The following is a 24,714-nucleotide window of genomic DNA, read 5'->3' as shown; positions in this document are numbered from 1 at the left end:
AACATTTCGTCACAAAAAAAAAAAAAAATCTTTAGATCAATATTTATGGAACATGTCCACAAAAAAAATCTAGCTGTCAACACTGAATATTGCATTTTTGCATTTCTTTTCACAGTTTATGAACTTACATTCATATTTTGTTGAAGTATTATTCAATACATATATTTATAGAGGATTTTTGAATTTTTGCCATTTTTAGAATATTGAGGTGGCGACTTGTCCAGGGTGTACCCCGCCTTCCGCCCGATTGTAGCTGAGATAGGCGCCAGCGCCCCCCGCGACCCCGAACGGGAATAAGCGGCAGAAAATGGATGGATGGATGGATGAAAAAAAATCTCACGTACCCCTTGGCATACCTTCAAGTACCCCCAGGGTACGCGTACCCCCATTTGAGAACCACTGGTCTAGGTGGAGCCCTGTAGTTTGTATTTATTGTTTAGCGCTTACCAATAGTGCTGCATTATGCTTAGTGTTTCATTAAAGCTGGATCTATTTAGCACAAAGCTTCTAAAACTTGGAGATCATTCTCCTTATATTCAGGCTACAAAATATAAAGGTCTGGATCATCATTTGTTCCAAAGTAGTCGTTGTTGTCTCTCATTAAGTCTGCATGAATAGTGGTGTTTTTTTGTTGTTGAAGGAAATAGCAAACGTTTTGATGTGATTGCGAAATGAATACGCCGACATATGCCTAAAATTACCAAAATATCTAAATATTACATGTTATTATGAATTTGCCTGTTACTACATTACATATATACTTAGAGTGTGTATATTAAACTTTGGATGTTTTTGGATGTTTTTTTAGAGCGCTTTATAGGAGAATACTGTAGAGCGAATCCCATTACCTCCATTGTTAACTGACTTTTGGAAGCGTTTATTTACGAGTTAGAATGCATGAAAAAAACATATGTGGTCTTGTTTTACATAAGAATTGTGAATGATTAGCAATAAAAAATGTGCAGTTCCCCTGTAACGGTCAATTTGGTATTCGTTCCAAATTTTTCAGGAAAAATATTCAGTAAAAGTCAAGAAAATGTAAAATTTTCATTTTGCACGTTGCACAAATTGCAGCAGCATATTTGGTTTGACTTCTGTGACCTACTTTTGTAGGGTTACTAAATACCTTACATTTACACATAACAACTATAATGGTTTTTAACATGTTACTTAAAAAGAAAGCAGCTTGATTGATCGGTTATGTATTCCATTGTTCTAACTGAATCCTAAGCTATTTTGGGAGCCTTACTCTCATCGTTTCTAATTTTAACAGATCTTTCAGACAATTATTGTCAAGGAATGGTTTTGGCATTTTTATTCAATCACAGTTTGAAGTGACAGGAATTACTAAGAAAAGAGGATGGGAAATTGTTGTGTAATTTCCTGATTGCTCCGTCAGCAGTGGATAACAGGCGTTGTTTATGCGTTTGTAGGAACATATGCACATATTTGAAAGATATAGGTTATATTGCATGATATTGCATGAAACACTTTCAGGTTTAATTTTTTTTTTGTTTGTTAGCACATTCCCTCACATTAAAATACCCGTCTCTCAATTGCAAGATGTAAAAATAACACAGTTATAAGTATGTATAGGTAAAACACATACTCTTGATATGTAAAATACTGTATATGTAGATTTACATGTCCTGAACCATCATTGTAAATCCACAAAAAAGTGTACCAGTGTGGCTGTAATAATGACGAACACAGTGTCATTGCCTAGAGAGATGTGTCATCAGTGACCTGGAAATAATCACGGTTCTATTGAACAAGAGTTTCCATTCTGATGAACTAGGATGTATATAAAATGAATTAGTTATATGTGTTTCCTTTTCTCTTGTAAGGCTAAAAGTCAAACTTTGGAAACGTTTTTGTGTACACTATTAACTGTGATTTTCTCTATTTTTACCTTGCAATGCATGACAACGGGGCTTCACGGTGGAAGAGGGGTTAGTGCGTCTGCCTCACAATACGAAGGTCCTGCAGTCCTGGGTTCAAATCCAGGCTCGGGATCTTTCTGTGTGGAGTTTGCATGTTCTCCCCGTGAATGCGTGGGTTCCCTCCGGGTACTCCGGCTTCCTCCCACTTCCAAAGACATGCACCTGGGGATAGGTTGATTGGCAACACTAAATTGGCCCTAGTGTGTGAATGTGAGTGTGAATGTTGTCTGTCTATCTGTGTTGGCCCTGCGATGAGGTGGCGACTTGTCCAGGGTGTACCCTGCCTTCCGCCCGATTGTAGCTGAGATAGGCGCCAGCGCCCCCCGCGACCCCAAAAGGGAATAAGCGGTAGAAAATGGATGGATGGATGCATGACAAAATCCAGAAAACGCATTTCTTGTTGTTACCATTTGGAGATACTATTGCATTTCATGTGATTATCCATGTTTGTTATGAGTGACTGTTAAACTTATGTTGTGTTTCTCCTTCAGAGACTTTTTGCCCAGAGGCTCTGGCATTGTCACCCGCCGTCCTCTCATACTGCAACTAGTTAACAATAAAGCAGGTAAGTTACTTCATGTGCAGTACGAACGTGCTAGTTGACGTTTAGAAAAATACATGGCATCCCAAAAATAGTCACTTTTTCTACATTTTGTTATGTTATAACCTTATTCCAAAATGGAAAACATTTATTTTTGTCCCCGAAATTCTAATTTTATTTTTAGTTAGTTTTTTTTTACACATTTTTGCTCATTTGTTAAAAACAACAAAAACATAAATCACATTTACTTAAAGGCCCACTGAAACCCACTACTACCGACCACACAGTCTGATAGTTTATATATCAATGATGAAATCTTAACATTGCAATGCATGCCAATACGGCCGGGTTAGTTTACTAAATTGCAATTTTAAATTTCGCGCGAATTATCCTGCTGAAAACGTCTCGGTATGATGACGCGTGCTCGTGACGTCACGGATTGTAGCGGACATTTTGATCCAGCACTGATCCCAGCGATAAGTCGTCTGCTTTAATCGCATAATTACACAGTATTCTGGACATCTGTGTTGCTGAATCTTTTGCAATTTGTTCAATTAATAATGGAGACGTCAAAGAAGAAAGATGTAGGTGGGAAGCGGTGTATTGCGGCCGCCTTCAGCAACACAAACACAGCCCGTGTTTCCTTGTTTACATTCCCGAAAGATGACGGTGAAGCTTTAATATGGAACAAGCGAACATGGTTCCCTACCACATGTCAACCGGCAGGTTTCGGTGAGAAAATGGTGGTATTAAGTCGGCTCTTACCGTAGACATGAGCGGAGAGCTTGCGTCGTTCCTACTGCAGCTGCGGACTCTCTTGCCTCCTCCCACCGGCCGTCCCCGACCGTCGGATACTTACACCGTGGAGGAGGGGGAAAAAAAAAATCTCAGCCACTGCTGCCTTCGCCTAGTCGAGAAAAGTAGCTTCTCTCGGAGACACTGGCGGCCACCACACCCGTGGCCACACCCCTCCGACTTTCATGCTGTACAGGTACAACTATATAATCTCACTAAAACACTAGTAACAAAATAAGCAGTTAAGGGATTTTCCAGAATTATCCTAGTAAATTTGTCTAATAACATCTGAATCGCTCTGCCGTTTATTTTTTTATTTTTTTCCCCCTAGTCCTTCACTCTCACTTTCCTCATCCACAAATCTTTCATCCTCGCTCAAATTAATGGGGAAATCGTCGCTTTCTCGGTCCGAATCGCTCTCGCTGGTGGTGGCCATTTGTGTAAACAATGTGAGGGTGTGAGGAGCTCCACAAGCCGTGACGTTAGGCGCACATCGTCTGCTACTTTTTTATTAGCGACCAAAAGTTGCAAACTTTATCGTCGATGTTCTCTACTAAATCCTTTCAGCAAAAATATGGCAATATCGCGAAATGATCAAGTATGACACATACAATGGACCTGCTATCCCTGTTTAAATGAGAAAATCTAATTTCAGTAGGCCTTTAAGTATTTACAGCCTTTACAAATGAAGCTCAAAAGTGAGCTTAGGGCCTACTGCTTAAACTGATCATCCTTGAGATGTTCCAACAGCTTAATTGTAATCCACCTGTAGTAAATTCAGTTGGTTGGACAATATTTAGAATGGCAAAAACCTGTCTGTATATAAGGTTCCACACTTAACAGTGCTTGGCAGAGCACAAACCAAGAATGAAGCTGAAGGAATTGTCTGTAGACCTCCGAAAAAAGGATTGTCTCGAGTCACAAATCTGGGGAAGGGTACAGAAAAATATCTGATACCTTGAAGGTCCCAATGAGCACAGTGGCCTCCATCATCCGTAAATGGAAGACATTTGGAATCCCCAGGACTCTTGCTAGAGCCGAGTGGTCGTCTCAACTGAGCGATTGGGGGAGAACGGCTCTAGTTACGGAGATGACCAAGAACCCGATGGTCACATGATCATCAACGCTGTTGCTTGTTCTATTTAGTTTTAGTTTGGTTCATCAGCGTCGCGGTCACATCCCTTTAACAGCCCATAGGGATAATTGCTACTTAAAGGGGTTGTTTGCAACTTTCTCACAGTTACGTTTTTCAAAGCAAAACATATAACAAGAACACAATTGTCCAGCTTGTGTTACCATTAGTGGTTTAACACAAAACATTTGTTTTAAAAATGTCTATATTTTATATGAGTTTATGGAGTACATTTTTTTATCGCCTTGAATAAAATAACTAGTGTTTACGGCGGTCACTCACCCTGTCTCGTCAACACATTTGCGCAGGGAGCATGTGCACACATACAAAAGCAATCCAAGAGAAGCAACAAACAATTTGCAGTCATGTTGTTGTTATGATAGAATATACATTCAATGACAGCTAACGCTAGCTACCCAAATTGCTATCAATAGCTAACCACACCCATGTGTTACATACGCAGGCACCTTATTGTTCGCACTATAAGTCGCAGTTTTTTTCATAGTTTGGCCGGGGGTGCGACTTATACTCAGCAGCGACTTATGTGTGGAATTATCAACACATTACCGTAAAATACCAAATAATATTATTTAGCTCATTCACGTAAGAGACTAGACGTATAAGATTTCATGGGATTTAGCAATTAGGAGTGACAGATTGTTTGGTAAACGTATAGCATGTTCTATATGTTATAGTTATTTGAATGACTCTTACCATAATATGTTACGTTAACATACCAGGCACCTTCTCAGTTGGTTATTTATGCGTCATATAATGTACATTTATTCAGCCTGTTGTTCACTATTTATTTATTTGAAATTGCCTTTATTTAAAATGTCTATTCTTGGTGTTGGGTTTTATCAAATACATTTCCCCAAAAAATGCGACTTATACTCCAGTGCGACTTATATATGTTTTTTTCCTTTCTTTTTATGCATTTTCGGCAGGTGCGACTTATACTCGGAAAAATACGGTAGTTACGTCATTACGTCCTAGAAGACGAAAGAGTTTGGGACAACTGTGTAAAATACATTGTTAAGTTAGCGTCCTCTAGACATCTGAGTAAATGTTGCAAACAGCCTATTTAAGTATCATATACGTACAAATATATGATTATATTACAGCCATGTTAGGCGTTGTCAACAAACATCAAGTTAGAATGTGAAAATTATAATTAAATCATTGTATTGTACAGTGTACAGTTACAACACACATTATAACTGAAAATATATTACTAATAATTGAATAAAGTAGGAGGACAAAACTATTTCAATAAAAACAATAAACTATTAATGATAATTAAAGTACCATTAAAAAATAAATAAATACAATTAAACATCAAAATCAAAATAAGTGTTTGACCCAAGAGTGTAAATTAGCATTATATTCCGTGACTAAGCTGCCAAAGAAGATTATATATATATATATATATATATGTATATATATATATATATATATATATATATATATATATATATATATATATATATGTATATATATATGTATATATATATGTATATATATATATATATATATATATATATATATGTATATATATATGTATATATATATATATATATATATGTATATATATATATGTATATATATATGTATATATATATATATATATATATGTATATATATATATGTATATATATATATATATGTATATATATATATATGTATATATATATATGTATATATGTATATATATATATATATATATATATATATATATATATATATACGTATAGAATATACTGTATACAGAATATATGTGTGTATACATATAAATGCATGTTCCCTTCTTTCTTGATCACAAGAATATAGGTTGGTGTATTACCTTATTCAGGAGGGTTGCATTGATTTGATTTAGAAAAGATTTGCAGTAGTGGCGATAAGATCCAGAGAAAAAAAAGAGTCCTCCTTTTTTTCCAATACCACATAAAAGCTTGGTTTTTAGCTTGTTTTTTGTCCAACTTAATACTCGTTTTTATACCCTTATGAGAAATAAATTGGAGGCTTACTCTGTAGCTGCCTATCTTGTATGTGCTAGTTTTCTGAGACTCTTATTTTGTTAGCGCGGGCAGGATGGAGCAGCACTTTTATTGTGAAGACAGGAACTGTGCCGTCTTTACACTTTTGACGGCAGGGGTTTGGAGAGAGGGTCTGTGTTGAAATAACATTTTTCTCTTGCGTTCCTGCCGGTTGTGTTTTTCTTCATACTGAGTTCGCAGCAGCCATTGATCATCTCACAAGATCCTAGCTTGCCGTGTATGTCAATCAAGTGGCAAAAATGACCTTGTAGTGAAGATTGATGATAAATCAATTTTAGGTCTCTTTTTTTTTTCATGCCTGGCGATCAACCGAAACCCTCTTCGCGATGGATCTAATGGGCACACCTGGTCTATTCTATAGCATTTGTACAGCACAGATAAAGACAAACCATAATTCTATCTTAACACTTTTTAATTACAGAGTATGCAGAGTTCCTGCACTGTAAGGGTCGGAAATTTGTGGACTTTGATGAAGTCCGTCAGGAGATTGAAGCAGAGACTGACCGACTTACCGGGTCCAACAAGGGCATCTCACCCATCCCCATCAACCTCAGAGTCTACTCCCCTCATGGTGAGGAACCACACACACAGACAAACGGTTTCCCTGGCATTTTGCTGCAAGCCTTATATCTCCTCTGTCATTTCTCTCCCAAATCAATACCTGTCAGTGTTGAATCTGACCCTGATCGACCTGCCGGGGATGACAAAGGTGGCTGTCGGAGACCAGCCTGTAGACATCGAACACCAGATCAGAGACATGCTGCTACAGTTCATTACCAAGGAGAGCTGCCTGATCCTGGCCGTCACTCCGGCCAACACTGACCTTGCCAACTCTGACGCTCTCAAGATTGCGAAAGAGGTGGACCCCCAAGGTAACACGACTTGTACAAACGTATTTCTACACAATTAAAATTGTGTTTGTTGGATTATTAGCTTATCTTTGTCTGTTCAATGTCCATGTGCTATAACCCCACCACATTAGAACAAAATACTTTATTTTCCATTCGCATTTGGCTTTCTACCCGTAAAACAATTAGAAGGAATTGAATTAATTAGTATTTAATGTGATTCTTCTGTAATCCAATGAGGCAATTATTTTTAATTTGATTTGACCAAGCTATCATGCATTCCTTTAACAAGAAGCTTTTTAATATTTCTACTTTCATACATCGATTCATCTATTTACGGTACTATGATTTTGAGTGAGGATACACCCTGGACTGTTTATCAGTCAATCACTGGACACATAAATGACCATTCACACCTATTGACAACTTAAAATCTCCCTTAATAATATTTTTCACAGCTCATCAGATTTTTAATTTTCAAAAGGATGTTTGAACAAAAAAAGCAAAACATGCAACAATTTTGGTTATAACCTAAACAACAAATTGTAGTGTCAGAATGACTTACCTCACTTTATTAGATACCGTGCTTAGTTGTTATGTATGGCCCAATAGTACTAGTAGTAGAAGTAAGTTGATTGTTTTATGTGTTGCTGTGAATGTGTATGAGGTACTTCCTGGTTAACACAATGATGAGCAATTGCAACATTTTTTTTATTATATCATAAACAGCTTCTGAATGACTTTCCCTTGGATTATCCAGCATGCCTTGCATGCACTTTATAAATACTGTCAGGTTTACGTGTTCAATGTTAGTGCCTAGTGGTTACGTATGGCTCATGTATTAGTAGTAGTAATTGTAGTATGTGTAGTAGTAGTTGGAGTTGACTTTTGTTATGTGTTGCTGTTTATGAGGTACTTCCTGGTTGGAGCCACTATGGATTGAACTTTCACAGTATCATGTTAGACCCGCTCGACATCCATTGCTTTCGGTCCCCTAGAGGGGGGGGTTGCCCACATCTGAGGTCCTCTCCAAGGTTTCTCATAGTCAGCATTGTCACTGGCGTCCCACTGGATGTGAATTCTCCCTGCCCACTGGGTGTGAGTTTTCCTTGCCCTTTTGTGGGTTCTTCCGAGGATGTTGTAGTCGTAATGATTTGTGCAGTCCTTTGAGACATTTGTGATTTGGGGCTATATAAATAAACATTGATTGATTGAAATGCAACAAAACGTGAAATATGAACACGAAGTGTACTAAATAAACACACATACAATCTGATATATTCGATATGTCACTAAGCTTTAGAACTTTGTTGTGAAAATCTCCTTCCGCGTCCGTGGAAACGCTTCCCACCCACACTGCTTGGTGCCTCGTCTAAGCTGCTGTGACGTAGATTACCAAAGTAACTATATAGATGAGACATTTGTGATTTGGGGCTATATAAATAAACATTGATTGATTGATTGATTGATTGAACATGATGATGGACAATTGCAACAATTTTTCTTATTTCATGAACATAATTTTGTAGCGTTTGAATCAGTTGCCTCTTGAGTACCCAGCATGCTTTGCAAACACTTTATAAAAACCCTCAGGTTTACATGTTAGTGCTTAGTTTTTAATGTATGACCCATGTAGTAGTAGTGGATTTGTGTTATGTGTTGCCTTAGATGTGTACGAGGTACTTCCTGGTCAACATGGTGATGGACAGTTGCAATAATATTGCCTATATCTTAAACAGTACGTTGTAACTTCTGAATCAGTTGCCTTTGTACTAGTCTGTCCTACCCAGCACTTTATAAATCCCGTCATGTTTACATGTTTGGTTTTCTGTATGGCCCATAGTAGCAGTAGTAATAGCTGTAGTAGTAGTATTAAAGTAGTAGAAGTAGTAGTAGTAGTAGTTTGAAAATGGGGGCCACAACGTTCCCGGGGTGGCGCTGTTGTGGCCTCAGGGTTCCTGGTTCGATCCCCACCTTCTATCAACCTAGTCACTTCCATTGTGTCCTTGAGCAAGACACTTCACCCTTGCTCCTGAAGGGGCGCCTTTCATGGCTGCTCCCGTCTCCAGTGTGTGAATGTGTGTGTGAATGGGTGAATGTGGAAATAGTGTCAAAGCGCTTTGAGTACCTTGAAGGAAGCAAAGCGCTATAGGAGTATAACCCATTTACCATTTAGTAGTAGTAGTGGGTAGGGGTGTAACGGTACGTGTATTTGTATTGAACCGTTTCGATACAGGGGTGTACCGAACAAGTTTGTAAGCTAAAGTCTTAACAAGATGCTTTGCTTCTTCTGCCTCTGTCTCAGCACCCAGCAATGTCCCACCCACACAACCATCTGATTGGTTGCATATATAGCGGTAACAGCCAATCAGCAGTGCGTATTCAGAGCGCATGTAGTAAATGCTTCAGCGTCGAGCAGATAGGTGTTTAGCAGGTGAGCATAGGCAGGGTACTCTCCCCAAATTATAATAAACACATCCCAGTCAACTACTACTAACATTACTATGAGCCCGTTGACCTTCTAGAAACTTAAACTGCAGCTCAGCTCGCTCGCAGTTCTGGCTTGAGGTGAAGGCTGATTAGCTTTTAGCGTAACGTTAGCTCCTTTTGCGGTGTGTGTGTGTGTGTGTGTGTGTGTGTGTGTGTGTGTGTGTGTGTGTGTGTGTTTTACGGACAGAAAAGCTTTGAATGGCAGGGTCTCTGCTATCACATGTTGATAAAAATATAACATTTCCATAATAAAAATCAACTACAGGCTTCCCAAATGCTGTTATAAATTAAGCATGATGAGTTGACTAGAAACGGTCTATTTGTTGCATTTTTTACATGTAGAAAAAAAGTTTTGTCATTTTATTTAATCTGAGCAACAATTTGAGGCAGTTTAATGTTAATTAACGTGGGCAGAATTATTATAGTGTTCCCAATGTTTAAAGGATAAAGCCATTGTTTGCAAATTTGGTAAATAAATAACCCAAAAAATTTTATTTTGTTGTTTTCTTACTGTAGCAAAAATGAACTGAACCGTGACCTCTAAACCGAGGTATCTACCGAACCGAAATTTTTGTGTACCCTTACACTAGGCGTGTAACGGTACAACAGGTGGCGTCGCTCATATGGGGCACAATCATCCAGAAACTTGAAGCTTCCTGGTAAAAGTCCAGCATCCGCCTTCCTAGTTACTCCTGTTGTGTCTTTGGGAAAGACACTTCGCCCTCCTTGCTCCCAGTGCCACTCACACTGGTGTCTGCATGTGGGTGGCAGGACTCCCTTGTAAAAGATGTTCTTAATCTCAATTGGACTTTCTTGGGTAAATAAATGGTAAACAAAATTAGTACTACTACTACATAGCAGTAGTAGTAGTGTAGTTGTGTATGAATGTTCTCATTCATCCAGGTCATCGTCATCTCAGGTCATTCAATCAATAACAACTTGACTGTTTGATCTTGTCTAGATCGGACCATTCTAAGTCTATTAGCACAAACTGATGAATCCTACCCGGAGAGGCGAAACGTCTTCTAAGATAAACCAAACAGTCCAGTTGCGATCGATTGAATGCCCTGATTGTAGTGTAGTTGATTTGAGTTAGATGTTGCTGTGGATGTGTATAGTGTTCTTCCTTGTCAACATGATTATTAGTTCAATGAAAAAGACTCCTGACACCCGGCTGTGGGCTTGTGTTTTGTTTAAGCATGAATAAAGACGCTCATGCTAAAAGTCCCAGAAATATCCAGAGAAAACCTTTGCACACAGGGAAAGACTATGCAAATTCAACACAACGCTCAAAAGAGGATTCAAATGTTCATACTGAGAGGCTGACATTTAACTGAAAACATATAGTCTAATGTTTGTATTAAAGATTTTAAAGATATTAAGAAATAAAAACTATCTGGGAGACATTTTTAGCACCGACACATTTGTCTTTAGGTTTGCGGACTATCGGAGTGATCACCAAGCTGGACTTGATGGATGAGGGGACGGACGCTCGAGACATCCTGGAAAACAAACTACTTCCTCTCCGAAGAGGTTAGGCCACACACTCACAACTATGCAGTTATTTTTTGTTTACCTATTTTTAAATGTATTTGTCAGTGTGATATCTTTAATGGCACCTTCACTGTCATTCTTATCAATAGAACACATCTAGTTTGAAATTGTAGTAATGCAGAATGTTCATTATGTATTCCTAAAAGGTTATATTGGCGTGGTGAACCGCAGTCAGAAGGACATTGATGGCAAGAAAGACATTCGTGTTGCTTTGGCAGCTGAGCGCAAGTTCTTCTTGTCCCATCCTGCATACAGACACATTGCAGAGCGTATGGGCACGCCACACCTACAGAAGGCACTTAATCAGGTCAGTCACACACCAAACGATGCCCACAGGGCAACATTTAAAATATAATTAGATCTAATTAAAGTTTGAATCAAAAATATATTTTAAAGCATTCTCTTAGTTGTAATTTAGTCGGAAACAAATATTTAAACCCTAAAAATGTGTTCATCCATCCAGTTATTTTTAGTAAAAAATGGGGGGGAAGTTGATCCAACTTGCATGTGCGAGTTGCAGGCCCTATAAATTGGTCGATATAAACTATAGTGTTGGTAACCATAGCTACAGTTGTTCACAATGCACTGCAAGTTTTTTTTTTTACGACAAAAAAGCCAGAGAAGTGCTTGTCTTACAGTGTATTACTTAGTTTTGGTGAAATCACTACAGGCTGAAATAAATCTCGTACGACAGTATCACCTTTGAATGTTTTTTGTTGGTCTGTCCATTCAGATATGCTTATAATGTGAACATAATTCTCAAAGTTCTAGACCTTAAGAACTTTCTAATGTGGCAAACAAATAGAAATCATCCAATTCAGGGTCAAACTTTCGATAGTAAAACAATCTTAATATTAGACGAAATTCCAAAATGTAATTACCTGTTCCTTATCTAATTTCTGACATTTGCTGAAAGGTGGATGAAAATCCGCTCATAACTTTTTGAGCTTTCTATAACACAATGAAAAAAACAGTGAATACGCTTGTCTGTCTCCACTATTTTTGTGTGTGCGGGGCCGCTAGCCTACACACACGCACACAAACGCACACACACACACACACACACACACAGAAGGTAATGTAGTAGAAATTATCCAGATTAGACCCAAAATCTAATTAGTCGTTCCCATTTTAATGTGTAGCATTTCCTGAAAAAATTTCCACAACATTTAGAGTTTATTTGCTAACTAATTAACTAACTAAATAACTGATGACAACAATTACATGATGTCTTGAGATAGTTCAAAATACTTTTTTCAAATACTCTTTTGAGTAATAAGTAACTTTTGAAATTAAAAACCCTTAGAAAAAGTAAAAAACATGTTCAAACAGACATGTTGCTCTCAAATCTCGCCAAAGTTTTGCACGACTTTTGAGGTGTATTTTTGATTGAATTATAAAACAACCTTATATTTCATATTTTTTTCTAAGGTAAAAAATACTATCTTATATTCTGGTTAACATTATAGATGTTATTTTCAAATGTGTGTATTTTTTTCTACAGCAACTTACCAACCACATTCGTGACACTCTGCCAGGGTTACGCAGTAAGCTCCAAAGCCAGCTGCTTTCCCTGGAGAAAGAGGTAGAAGAATACAAAAACTTTCGCCCTGATGATCCTACACGCAAAACCAAGGCCTTGCTTCAGTCAGTGCACACACACAAGACCCAACAATTTGAAGACAGTTTAATTTGCCCTTCTGCTCCTTATGTGCAGGATGGTGCAGCAGTTTGGAGTGGATTTTGAAAAGTGCATCGAAGGCTCAGGAGATCAGGTGGACACCTCTAACTTATCTGGAGGAGCAAAGATCAACCGCATATTTCATGAGCGCTTTCCCTTTGAGCTCGTGAAGGTGACCACCGTTACAATGTCTATGCTCAGAAGATGTTAGTTAAAGTGGCTGTTTGAAACCTGCTCAAAGTTACATTTTTCCAACCATATACTACAACTTCCAGGGGGTGATCAAGGGTGTGTCAATTATTGGTACTTTAACTTTAACAACAAACCCCACCGGCTAGGTTACGTTACCATTTGTAGTTTAACTGAACAGCCGTAAGGGGGCGGGATGTAATACTTACAATATTTTGGAAAGTGAGCACTCTCTCGGTTGCAAACTGCCCCTTTAACAGTAATAATGGCTGTACTTATAATGGCATATACTTATTCCTCATGAAGTATTTAAGGCTTTTATGCTCTGTGCCTTAGATGGAGTTTGATGAGAAGGAGTTGAGGAAGGAGATCAGTTACGCCATCAAAAACATTCATGGAGTCAGGCAAGTTGAACAGCCTGTGACAGTATTGCACATAAACACTTTGTTTTTTGTGTCTGTGAGCTGTCTCCCGTGTTTGTCTTACAATAACTTACAATATCAACCCATTTCTCATGACTCATTTTCCTATTGATTTAAGTTATTTGTAATCTTTAGATACCCCATTGTTGTCTTGTTTCTAAGTGTCTTCTTCCCTTGTGCACTTCCTGTTTTCCTGCTCCTTGTCCGTCCCATCTCTATGTCCTTCAGGACAGGCCTGTTCACCCCAGACATGGCGTTTGAGGCCATAGTGAAAAAGCAGATCATTAAGCTGAAAGAACCCTGTCTGAAATGCATCGACATGGTCATCCAGGAGCTCATCAACACAGTCAGACAGTGCACCAATAAGGTACCACTGCATGGTCTTCTGCTCTGATGCCATGCTTGCACATCAGAGAGGTTGGCCAAGAGCAGTTCAGCTAGTAGCTTTTGTCAATGTACCGCTACAGTTGTGTTCTTCATTTTCACTTTTGCATTATAACTTGTATCTGTTTGTGCACGCATCCTTTCTGTGATAACCTCCCTTAACCCTTAAGTTCACTTCTTTGTAAACATATGCAAAAGTCCCGGCTGCACTGTGGCTGTGTGGTCGGAAACAAGTCTCTATATTTGTTCTTGTACCGGTTTATAAAAAAACAAGCTGCAGGCTTTTACTTTTTTTTTTCAAACTTCCTAATCTTGCTGCAAAATTAGTGGTTGCTCAAATACTTACCCTAAAGATCTGCTACAATGTTCTGTGCACTCTGATCTTACTCCATCCATTTGTTTGCAAAAACCTTACGGTGTTAGGGTATTAAACAATGAGGCCTGTTTAGTATAGCTAGACAGTGTCTACTGTATAATGTATTTAACCTGGATAAAATGTTGTCATTTAATTTGTGTGTAGAACATGCTCTCATAAGGTTTTTATAAAACCACTTAAGATTCACTTTGAAAACTTTTAGGTGGCTCAAGTATCCAGTTATGATGCCTTCCAGGCGCCTCCCGAGGGAGGTGTTTACAGCATGTCTGACTGGTAGGAGGCCTTGAGGAAGACATGACATTTTGGAGGGACTATGGGCTTGATCTACAAAAAGTTTGCCCGTATTAAAACAGGTGCAAACTTGATAGTACACGTTGCGTCTCTTATAGTACCAGTAGAGTAGAAAAACAAGTTGCCTCTATATTGAAGCTTTTATCATGTACATATCTGATGTATGACACTGAAAGATTTACAAAGATTGCAAATAAATAGATATGATCAAAACAGTATCAATCTCATGGAGATATCTGAGCCCTTTTGAGAGATAATTAGCTAGCCAGTCATGTGATCGTGTGACTAGAGCAGGGGTCGGGAACCTTTTTGGCTGAGAGAGCCATACAAGCCAAATATTTTTAAAAGTATTTCCGTGAGAGCCATATATTTTATTTTTTTTAACACTGAATACAACTATATGCGTGCATTTTTAAGAAAGACCAACATTTTTTGAGTATAATAAGTCTCTTATTCTTTTTAATAACATTGTTATTCTGAGGCTAACCAACAATAAATAAAACACTTTTTACCATTAATGCGACTTCCTGAACGTTATTTTTGACACTGATTACCAGCGGAATTATTCATTACTTGTCGTGTTAAGCAATATCAGTTAAGATTTATCTGAGAGCCAGATGCAGTCATCAAAAGAGCCAGATCTGGCTCTAGAGCCATAGGTTCCCTACCCCTGGACTAGAGGTAGGAACCACAGATCCCTTCCCCACCAACAACAATAAAAACCATGCAGACTTTGTGAGAGACAACAAAAACTACTTTGAGACAAATGATGATCCAGAAACTTATATTTTTTATCCTGAATATAAAGAGGAGGAGCTACACGTTTTAGAATCTATGCTAAACAGATCCAGCTTTAGTGAAACACTAAGTATCATGTAGCAGTACTGCTAAGTGCTAAACAAAAAATAAAAACATAAATAAACGATCTCTTACTGTACAATGTCTGCTCTCATTGAAATGACGACTGATAAGATGTCCATATCTTCCTATTCAGATGTGTAATTAATTTTATTCCGCACAAAGGGTTAAAAAAATTGCTGTAGACACTGTTGTCTGTTGTAGTGTGTTTGTCTTCACCTCCGGGTATAACCTGAATGTTACAGATGAATAACTTCTAGATTCATGACAAAATGTTCTTATTACCCAGATCAGAGGCATGATTTATAATCTAAAATAACTTTGACGTGCCGAGACGCGATGCAACAGTAGCAGAAATGGCAGCAAACAAGACACCGCCAGCTCAATGCTCCCATGCCGTATAAGTGTCTTCTTCTTCTTTACAGTTTTACGGCAGTTTGCATCCATATATGTGCCATAACTGCCATCTTCAGTTTCATTTTATAACTACATTAAAGTCTCTCCTTAAGTCCAGTGCAGTATAAACTATAATTAGCTCTCGGTTATCAATGCTACAAATAATTTGTCTGCTTTAGCACTTATAATATCAACATTACTAATACTTGGTTAACATTCAGGTCACAAGATTTAAATAGTGTATTGTTTGATGGTAATTTAGAGAGTTTGTGGGCAAAATAGAGAGCCCCCATTGATTCCATTGTTAGCGGACTTTTTATCAATTTATTTATTTACGAATAAGAATGCTTAAAAACAACAACATATGTGTTCATCTTACATTGGGATTGTTAATGATAGATGGCCCATCTCTTTCTACATGTCAACATGTCTTTCTAATTTTTGCGTTTTTTGGTCAGATTGCAGAAGCGTTCCACCAGTGACGTCAATCTACGAAAATTACCGAAGGTATTCCGAGCGTAATATTCAAAATGGCTGACCGAATTTGTGGCATTTTATAATAATTAGACTGTATTTTCACATACTGTGTGGATTGTAATTACAATTGGACATGGTTTAATGGATACAATCAAACAACACAATTAAGCATAAAAAGCCCAATCCTGTTTTTCCACTCTAATGGTACTTCAAATGAGCGAATTAGAAAGCACATGTGTCTGTATAAGAAGAATATACAGTATGTGGATTATTATAACACCGACAATACCGGAAGGAGAAAACGCAAATAGAATAATTCAGCACTCACAATGGATTTATCAAGACTAAAACTGTTCTGCGTCTGCTGTTTAACGTCTATATTTATTTCGTCTGAAATGGCTGTGAGAAAGAAGATGACTGCGCTGCAAAGAGACGATTGCAAGGGAAAATACACCTGTTTGTGTGCGTGTCAACATATTGGCACTGTCGAAAATAAAAAATATTAGACATCGTCTATTCAAAAATATAATTTTATAATTTTAAAACTGCTTGCTGACCTAATTAACTTCTTAAAACTAATTCAATTGATTAGTTTTGTCGTCTGCTGGTGTTTTTGTAGGTATTCAAGTGTCATATTTGGTGGTGTTATAAACTTCCTAATGCTATACATCAAAGGTTTTGTAACCTGTTTTGAAAATATGTTATTCTATTTTTAATACCACATAATATATTGCGGGTATCGTTTAGAATTGAGAATCGTGTTAAATCGAGAACTGATTCTAAAGAGTCACCCCAAAAATCGGAATTGAATCATGTTTAATATTTCCTGTAAACTGTTATTGTCATGTTTTATGCATGATCAGTTTTACAGTGTGTCAAAGAAAAGTGTCTGAAATACAACTTAACTGGAGTCTTTATTAAGAACATGTTGTCCGTCTGCTTAGCTAACAAGTAACAAGTATAGAATAAAAACATTAGTGGGGGCAGAGGAGAACACCTTAACATATACTTTTTGCTAAGATAATAATGAGTTTGTGGATGCAATGTTATTGTTCCTGAAATGTCAATTAAAATAATTACCACAAATTCATACTGCACTGTCCCTTCATTAAATATAAAATATTTGACGATTATTAGCTGAAAAATTAGGATTGCTGCTTGTCAATAATAAAGTGTGCTGATGGGTCCGACAGCCAAATTTTGTGGTCAGAGGTCACTGATTTTAAAGCAGGTTTGATGCCTCACAATTTCTTTTTTTTAACTTCATTCTAAAGGTGTTGAATGGGGTTGGCATCAGGGTTGGGTCTCAGGTTCCTCCACACTGAACTCTGTAACAGAAACGTGTCTTCACAAAATCAGTTACCACAAAGTTGAAAAAATAGAATTGTCCGAAATGTGAATAATAGGGAATCAGGGGGTGTTTAAATGTAAAATAATTGATGTTATTGTCTCCATCTTTGAAAACCAGCAGCTTGTTTTTATTGGCCAGAATTAAAATAATTGTTCTTGTCCTTGTCATGCTTCTCTTTGTTGTCTTTTCCAACTCGGGCTATCCTTTCTCCGCGACCCTTCCTGACCACTTCTCTACACGATACTACTCTGACTTTTGCCTCACCTGACATTAATCCTCCTACTCCCGTGATGCATCACCACAGGACAGGCCTGTTCACCCCAGACATGGCGTTTGAGGCTATAGTGAAAAAGCAGGTCATTAAGCTGAAAGACCCCTGTCTGAAATGTGTCGACCTCGTCGTCACCGAGCTTGTCGCCCTGATCAGGAAGTGCACAGAAAAGGTAAACTGGAAAAGTAAAAAGATGGCGTGCCGGATGATACAAGACAGTCCAAGACAGAATGAGGCGGAAGATAAAAGAACTAACATGTCGCTGTCTAGTTTATTTGTTAACTGTTATTGATTACAGTACCCATGTCATCCTGTGATTCCCCCTTTAAAGACCAATTTAAGAGCCACCCACTGACATACCCATCAGCACTCGGAATGGTGATTAACCCACCCCTCACTCACTGATTACAGCAAACCCCTACGACTTGCAGAAATTTCACGGTTTACATAAGAGAAGATGTCTTCTTCCTGCTCTTCAAACCATTTTCTCCATCTTCCCCAGTACAACTCTTGGCCTTCACCGCTTTCTCTTTCTCACCGATTCCTCTCAGCTTGAGGTTGTGCCTCTTCAATGCAGTACTACCTCACTGCTTGACCTCTGATTTGTTCCAGAAAAAATATTGACATAATAAGTGTAAGCAAATACAATACAAATAGAAACATTTAGATATTCCTAAAAGTTATCCAAGCATGAACGTTAAACACTGTTAAAACCTTTAACATACAAAGCAACCGGTATTTAAAGGTGCTGTTTGCAACTGCTTGCGTTGGAACGAGCTGTAAGCTTTATATCCCTTCTTCTTGGTCCAATAATGTAAGGCACGCCACACCAATAAACACGCAGGGGAGCGCGACATCAAATTCTGGGTCCCCATACACAAGACTACTAAAGCAGTGGCTCTCAAATGGGGGTACGTGTACCCCTGGGGGTACTTGAAGTTATGCCAAGGGGTACTTGAGATTTTTTTTTAAATATTCCAAAAAATGGGCTTCACGGTGGCAGAGGGGTTAGTGCGTCTGCCTCACAATACGAAGTTCCTGCAGTCCTGGGTTCAAATCCAGGCTCGGGATCTTTCTGTGTGGAGTTTGCATGTTCTCCCCGTGAATGCGTGGGTTCCCTCCGGGTACTCCGGCTTCCTCCCACTTCCAAAGACATGCACCTGGGGATAGGTTGATTGGCAACACTCAATTGGCCCTAGTGTGTGAATGTGAGTGTGAATGTTGTCTGTCTATCTGTGTTGGCCCTGCGATGAGGTGGCGACTTGTCCAGGGTGTACCCCGCCTTCCGCCCGATTGTAGCTGAGATAACGCCCCCCGCGATCCCAAAAGGGAATAAGCGGTAGAAAATGGATGGATGGATGGATATAATACCATTGTATTGTAATATGAAGGCAAAAACTGTTATGCTAAATACATTAACACAAAAATAAAATGCACTCTCATTTCTGTAAGGAAAATTTTGACTTAGATAAATATTGAACATCTTAAAGTTCTTTTTTTTCCAGTTTTAAAACAAGGTTGAACATCTCTTGTTTGCCATCATGTGATCACAGTATTCTCGCTCGTGTTGATGGGCGTATATTACCATCTGCTTTGATGCTGAAATATTACCACAACGGGACATTTGGCGACTTGTCCAGGGTGTACACCGCCTTCCGCCCGATTGTAGCTGAGATATGCGCCAGCGCCCCCCGCGAACCCAAAAGGGAATAAGCGGTAGAAAATGGATGGATGGATGGACATTTGGCTTTGTGATTGTCTTTGTTTCCACCTAATTTGTGTTACTTTGCGTAACCTCCCACTGCGTTCATTTAATTATTTTTGTTAGATAAACACGCTCAGGTCCTGAGAGCGATGCACGGAGTGAGACGTCTCTCTCTCCGTTTGAAGCGAGAGATGAACAAATGTTAGGCGCAACCATTCTGATTGGCGAACATGTCTGTCACTCACATGCCGGTGACGATGGAAAAAAAACAAAAAACTCAGCCTCTTGCGGTTATTTATTGCACTAATTAAAACCTTGATGTCGATTAAATGTTGATTAATCGTGCAAGCCTATCATATACACACACTTGGTATGTTTACATGCATTGAAAAACAAGTATTGCATACATTTGGTTGAAACAAGATTTTAAAACTTTAATTAGGTTTTTGAATTTTTAAAGATGGGGTTAACATATCTAGAACATATTTAGATAAACTCCTTAAATGGTTTGGTTTTCTTACAAAAATGTCCCAACAAATTCAATATAAAGTGGTCAGAATATAAACTTAAATGATAATTATTCACTTAAAAAAAAAAGAGTTTGAATCTGTCAAGTTTACCTTTACTTTAAATAGAGATTAGCTGGTTCACGTACATAGGCTCCAAAAACCCCTCCGACACAGAGAGGGACAAGCAGTAAAAAATAGATGGATGGATGGTTCACATACAATTATCATCAATGGATAATACGAATCATACTACATCATCATTATTATGATTAGATTATTATTAGTGCATCTCCTGGGAGTTAAGTTTTACCATCTTTAAAAACTAGCGGCGCCTCTGTTTCTAACTTTTAATCAAGGGTCTTTGAACGCACCACAGTTAGGTGCAATGATATGCAAAAGTGAAACTTATACATAGCTTTCCCCTATGCTGCCACAAATGGAGCCGTTAAATTTTTCACCTTTTTTATTTCACCTCATCCCTGTTCCAAAATGCTAGTGCTGTGTTTGAATGCTTAAATGTGAACTTTGATGACCTTATGATGTCTATTTTGAGTGAAGTGTTCGGATTAGGTTCGTTGCTATCCAGGTGAAACATTTTGCATTTTTGATGGGTGTAAGTATTCTTAGAAATTGTTAATCTGATTCAATTGACCTTATTATTGAACTGTTTAACATTTATGATTTTTTTTTTAAATAACTTTATTTCACAGCAAATTAGTCTCTAAAGTACAGTGTTTTAAATTACTTTTGTTATCAAGATTTTTTTTTTTTCCTATATGCACGTGTGACAGGCATTTGTACAAGACAGCCATTATTTGGGTCAAACTTGATAAAAACAGTTGGTTAAGTCTGTCCTCTTAAACCAGTTTTGGTAATATATGCTCTCAGTTGGTGGTCTTACTATATTTTTGTTTTTTGAAAAAATCATTTTAAAGCAGTGACATACAGCAGCTTTAATACCTCAAGCTGATTGGACACTTTCATTTGCATGCCTCCCTGCTCTTGCCTCCAGTTTTTTCTTTGTGTTCATCATACATACGTAATATGTGTGCTTGTGTGGGTAGGTGCTGCCATGCTAATGTGTGGTTAGGTTTTGTGCATTTTGTATAATTGTGGCGCCCGCAGCACTGTGTGTTTGTTCTCCCTGTGTGTTTGCTGTAGTTGGGATCGTATCCTCGTCTGAGAGAAGAGACCGAACGAATCGTCACCACCTACATCCGAGAGAGAGACAGTAAGACTAAAGACCAGGTTAGTGTGTGCACATGTGTGTGTGTGTGTGTGTGTTGCAACTCATCATTCAACTTATTTACAAACGTGTGTTGTTTCGTCTACTAGGTGCTCCTGTTGATTGATATTGAACTTTCCTACATCAACACTAATCACGAGGACTTCATTGGATTTGCCAAGTGAGAATTTGTTTTCAACAAATCTTGTTTGTTCATTTTCTTAGTCTTTTATTTTTAAAATCAAGTCCGTCTTCATATTGTATTGCAATCAGGTATATCACAATGACTGTTAGATGCCTTTCACGTCATGCTCTATACCAGTGATTTTAAAACTGTGTTACGTGGGCTCCATCTAGTGGCACACCAAATAATCACTTGATTAAAACACAGTATTTAATTTTCCTATTTTGAAACACAGCGTTACTGTTCAAACGGTCGTAATGTTACACTGGCCAAAAATATTAAATATACTTGTTAAAAAAAACCTCTGCCTTGTTTTTAATGAAAACTTGGCCTACTACGCTACTGTATTTGAATGTTGGTCAGTAGGGTTGTACTTGGAGAGCCAAGTGTTTTCGGACATGGTACTTGGTGAAAAAAGTTTGAGAACCAATGTTCTACACATTCTTTAGAAATAAACAAAATATTAAAGCCACCTTAAGACATTGATTGAGTGACTATGAATCACCATCTCAAACTGTTTTTCCACAACGTTTTCATGGCAACTTAAAGGCCTACTGAAAGCCACTACTACCGACCACGCAGTCTGATAGTTTATACATCAATTATGAAATCTTAACATTGCAACACATGCCAATACGGCCGGTTTAGTTTACTAAATTGCAATTTTAAATTTCCCGCGAGGTATCCTGTTGAAAACGTCGCGGAATGATGATGCGTTCGTGACGTTATTGGTTGGAGGGGACATATTAGCCCAGCACCACTTACGGCTAAAAGTCGTTTCTTTTCATCGTCCAATTACACAGTATTTTGGACATCTGTGTTGCTGAATCTTTTGCAATTGGTTTAATTAATAATGGAGACGTCAAAGAAGAATGCTGTTGGTGGAAAGCGGTGGATTGCAGCTGCCTTTAGCAACCCAAACACAGCCAGTGTTTCTTTGTTTGTTGTGGAGCGGTCAAGCGAACATGTTTCACTACGTCAACTAGCAAGTTTTTAGATGGAAAATTGTGATATTAAGTAGGCTCTTACCGGAGACTTGAGTGGATTATGCGACCTCATCCTGCAGCTCAAAAAGGCAGCTGTGATCTTGGCTCCTCGGCTTCTCACAAAGACACTGGCGTTCACCACAGCCATCCGACTTTCAGGTATGACTTTATAATCTCACTAAAATACTATTAACACAATAAGCAGATAAGTGATTTTCCAGAATTACCCTCGTAAATGTGTCTAATTACATCTAAAACGCTCCCACTGCCGCCGCCTAGAGCCGTCGCCTTTTCTTTTCTTTTTTTCCCCCTTTTTTTTCCTAGTGCTTCACTCTGACTTTCCTCATCCACAACTCTTTCATCTTCACTAAAATTAATGGGGAAATCGTCGCTTTCTCGGTCCGAATAGCTCTTGCTGCTGGTGGCTATGATTATAAACAATGTGAGGATGTGAGGAGCCCTACAACCCGTGACGTCACACGCACATCGTCTGCTACTTCCGTTAAAGGCAAGGCTTTTTTATTAGCGGCCAAAAGTTGTGAACTTTATCGTCGATGTACTATACTAAATCCTTTCAGCAAAAATATGGCAATATCGCGAAATGATCAAGTATGACACAGAGAATGGACCTGCTATCCCCGTTTGAAAAAGAAAATCTCATTTCAGTAGGCCTTTAATACATTAAGTCATACATTAAAGTTATTACAGTAACAGGATACAGTTTTAGTCATCTGATGTAAGTGTCATAGCAATAATGCCTTTTGACTCTTCTTGTGCAGGTTCTACTTAAAACAACACATACATTTAGCTTTTTTTATTGGTGTTTTTTTCCTGGGGGGGTGTAATGACTTTAAAAACAGCAAATAAAAAGACAGGCACTCTGAGAGGGATTGATAGGGAACATTTCTAAGCGCATTTTCATTCAACTTTGTAGACAGCTGGCGCATTGGCCAAAGGAGAATGCATTAAATTTTGATGAGAATCTGGATAAAGTTTCAGTCACTATGGTATCAATAGAAACACACCAAAATCATAATGGTAGTGCACGTCTGTTCCATACTACCAGAAAGTAGCCTTATTAATTCCATCCATCCATTTTCTACCGCTTATTCCCTTTCGGATTTAGTTCAATTAAATCTTTACAGATACACAAAAACATAAACACAAAACACATTTTATAGAGAATAATTGTAGTTGTAAATGCAGAAAACAATGTTGATTACATATGAACGGCAAATTTGAATTGAAGACTGTTGTTGGCAAAGGTGGGGTAGAGCGAAGGGGGAGGAGAAGAAGGCAGTCATATTCGGTTAGGTTTTTTTTTCTTGAATTCAATAGTGTTTCTTACCTTTTTTATCAAAGTGCTTGCACTTGCGCTATATCCAAGAACTCACAAACAAAATGTGTGTTCCTACACAACTTTATTTACTGGTACTGCAAAAGATGCAATTACATGCATGCGGTAGACAGTGCTTTTTGGCACAACCCATCACACTGTCGTGACTCCGAAACCCCACAGCAATGTGCTACCAGTCACCACTTTCTTTTGCCCCGTGGTTTGGTTAACTTGCAGTTGTTCAAAAAAATAAATATTAAAATAGTGTTTGCAAAAAAATTGTCAAAAACCGAGTGGGTTGTACGATAACTGAGGGATTAAAAACCTAAAAATTGTAATTACAGCGTTTATATAGGTAAAGCATCATCAGCGTTATAATTGGTGTTGCAGACTTTTGGCCTTTGGATATTGTCTCAATGCGGATACAAATACATTGTAGTTACTTGTTGGAGAGATGAAAGCCTTTTTCTTGACTGCTGTGGAGATGCCCATGAGCAAGGCATGCATGGCACGCAGCATATACAGCAGTGTGTAAAGTGAATTTGCCGTTGCAGGATTATAGTGGGTATCGTGAAATAAAATAACTTAGGACTATCCTTTCGTCATAGTTTCACATGATAGGTTATGCAGTACTTCTCATCTTGCAGTGCCCAGCAGAGGACCGCTGCCAATGCAACCAAAAAGAGAGTCATGCCTAACCAGGTAATGTATAA

The 24,714-nt window shown here is 38.2% G+C and overlaps 1 protein-coding gene across 5 annotated transcripts in view; it reads left to right on the top strand.

Annotated features, from left to right (window-relative positions):
- LOC133538774 (dynamin-2-like) overlaps positions 1-24,714 on the top strand; it is a 54,100-nt gene that overhangs the window by 13,265 nt on the left and 16,121 nt on the right. For 3 of the 5 annotated variants that reach the window (XM_061880549.1, XM_061880548.1, XM_061880547.1), the window contains exons 2-13: positions 2,435-2,508; positions 6,890-7,039; positions 7,137-7,340; positions 11,241-11,339; positions 11,507-11,667; positions 12,865-13,007; positions 13,078-13,213; positions 13,567-13,634; positions 13,881-14,019; positions 21,432-21,518; positions 21,606-21,676; positions 24,649-24,703. In XM_061880549.1, the coding sequence (XP_061736533.1) occupies positions 2,435-2,508; positions 6,890-7,039; positions 7,137-7,340; positions 11,241-11,339; positions 11,507-11,667; positions 12,865-13,007; positions 13,078-13,213; positions 13,567-13,634; positions 13,881-14,019; positions 21,432-21,518; positions 21,606-21,676; positions 24,649-24,703 (1,387 nt within the window). Of the gene's footprint in view, positions 1-2,434; positions 2,509-6,889; positions 7,040-7,136; positions 7,341-11,240; positions 11,340-11,506; positions 11,668-12,864; positions 13,008-13,077; positions 13,214-13,566; positions 13,635-13,880; positions 14,020-18,089; positions 18,229-21,431; positions 21,519-21,605; positions 21,677-24,648; positions 24,704-24,714 lie in introns of all 5 variants that reach the window. The other 2 variants (XM_061880551.1, XM_061880550.1) reach the window with 1 other exon arrangement.

This window comes from Nerophis ophidion, linkage group LG20 (assembly GCF_033978795.1).
Source record: "Nerophis ophidion isolate RoL-2023_Sa linkage group LG20, RoL_Noph_v1.0, whole genome shotgun sequence".
Taxonomy (NCBI): Eukaryota; Metazoa; Chordata; class Actinopteri; order Syngnathiformes; family Syngnathidae; genus Nerophis; species Nerophis ophidion.
The sequence above is the reverse complement of the archived record's forward strand: the minus strand, read 5'-3'. Positions and strand labels throughout refer to the sequence as shown.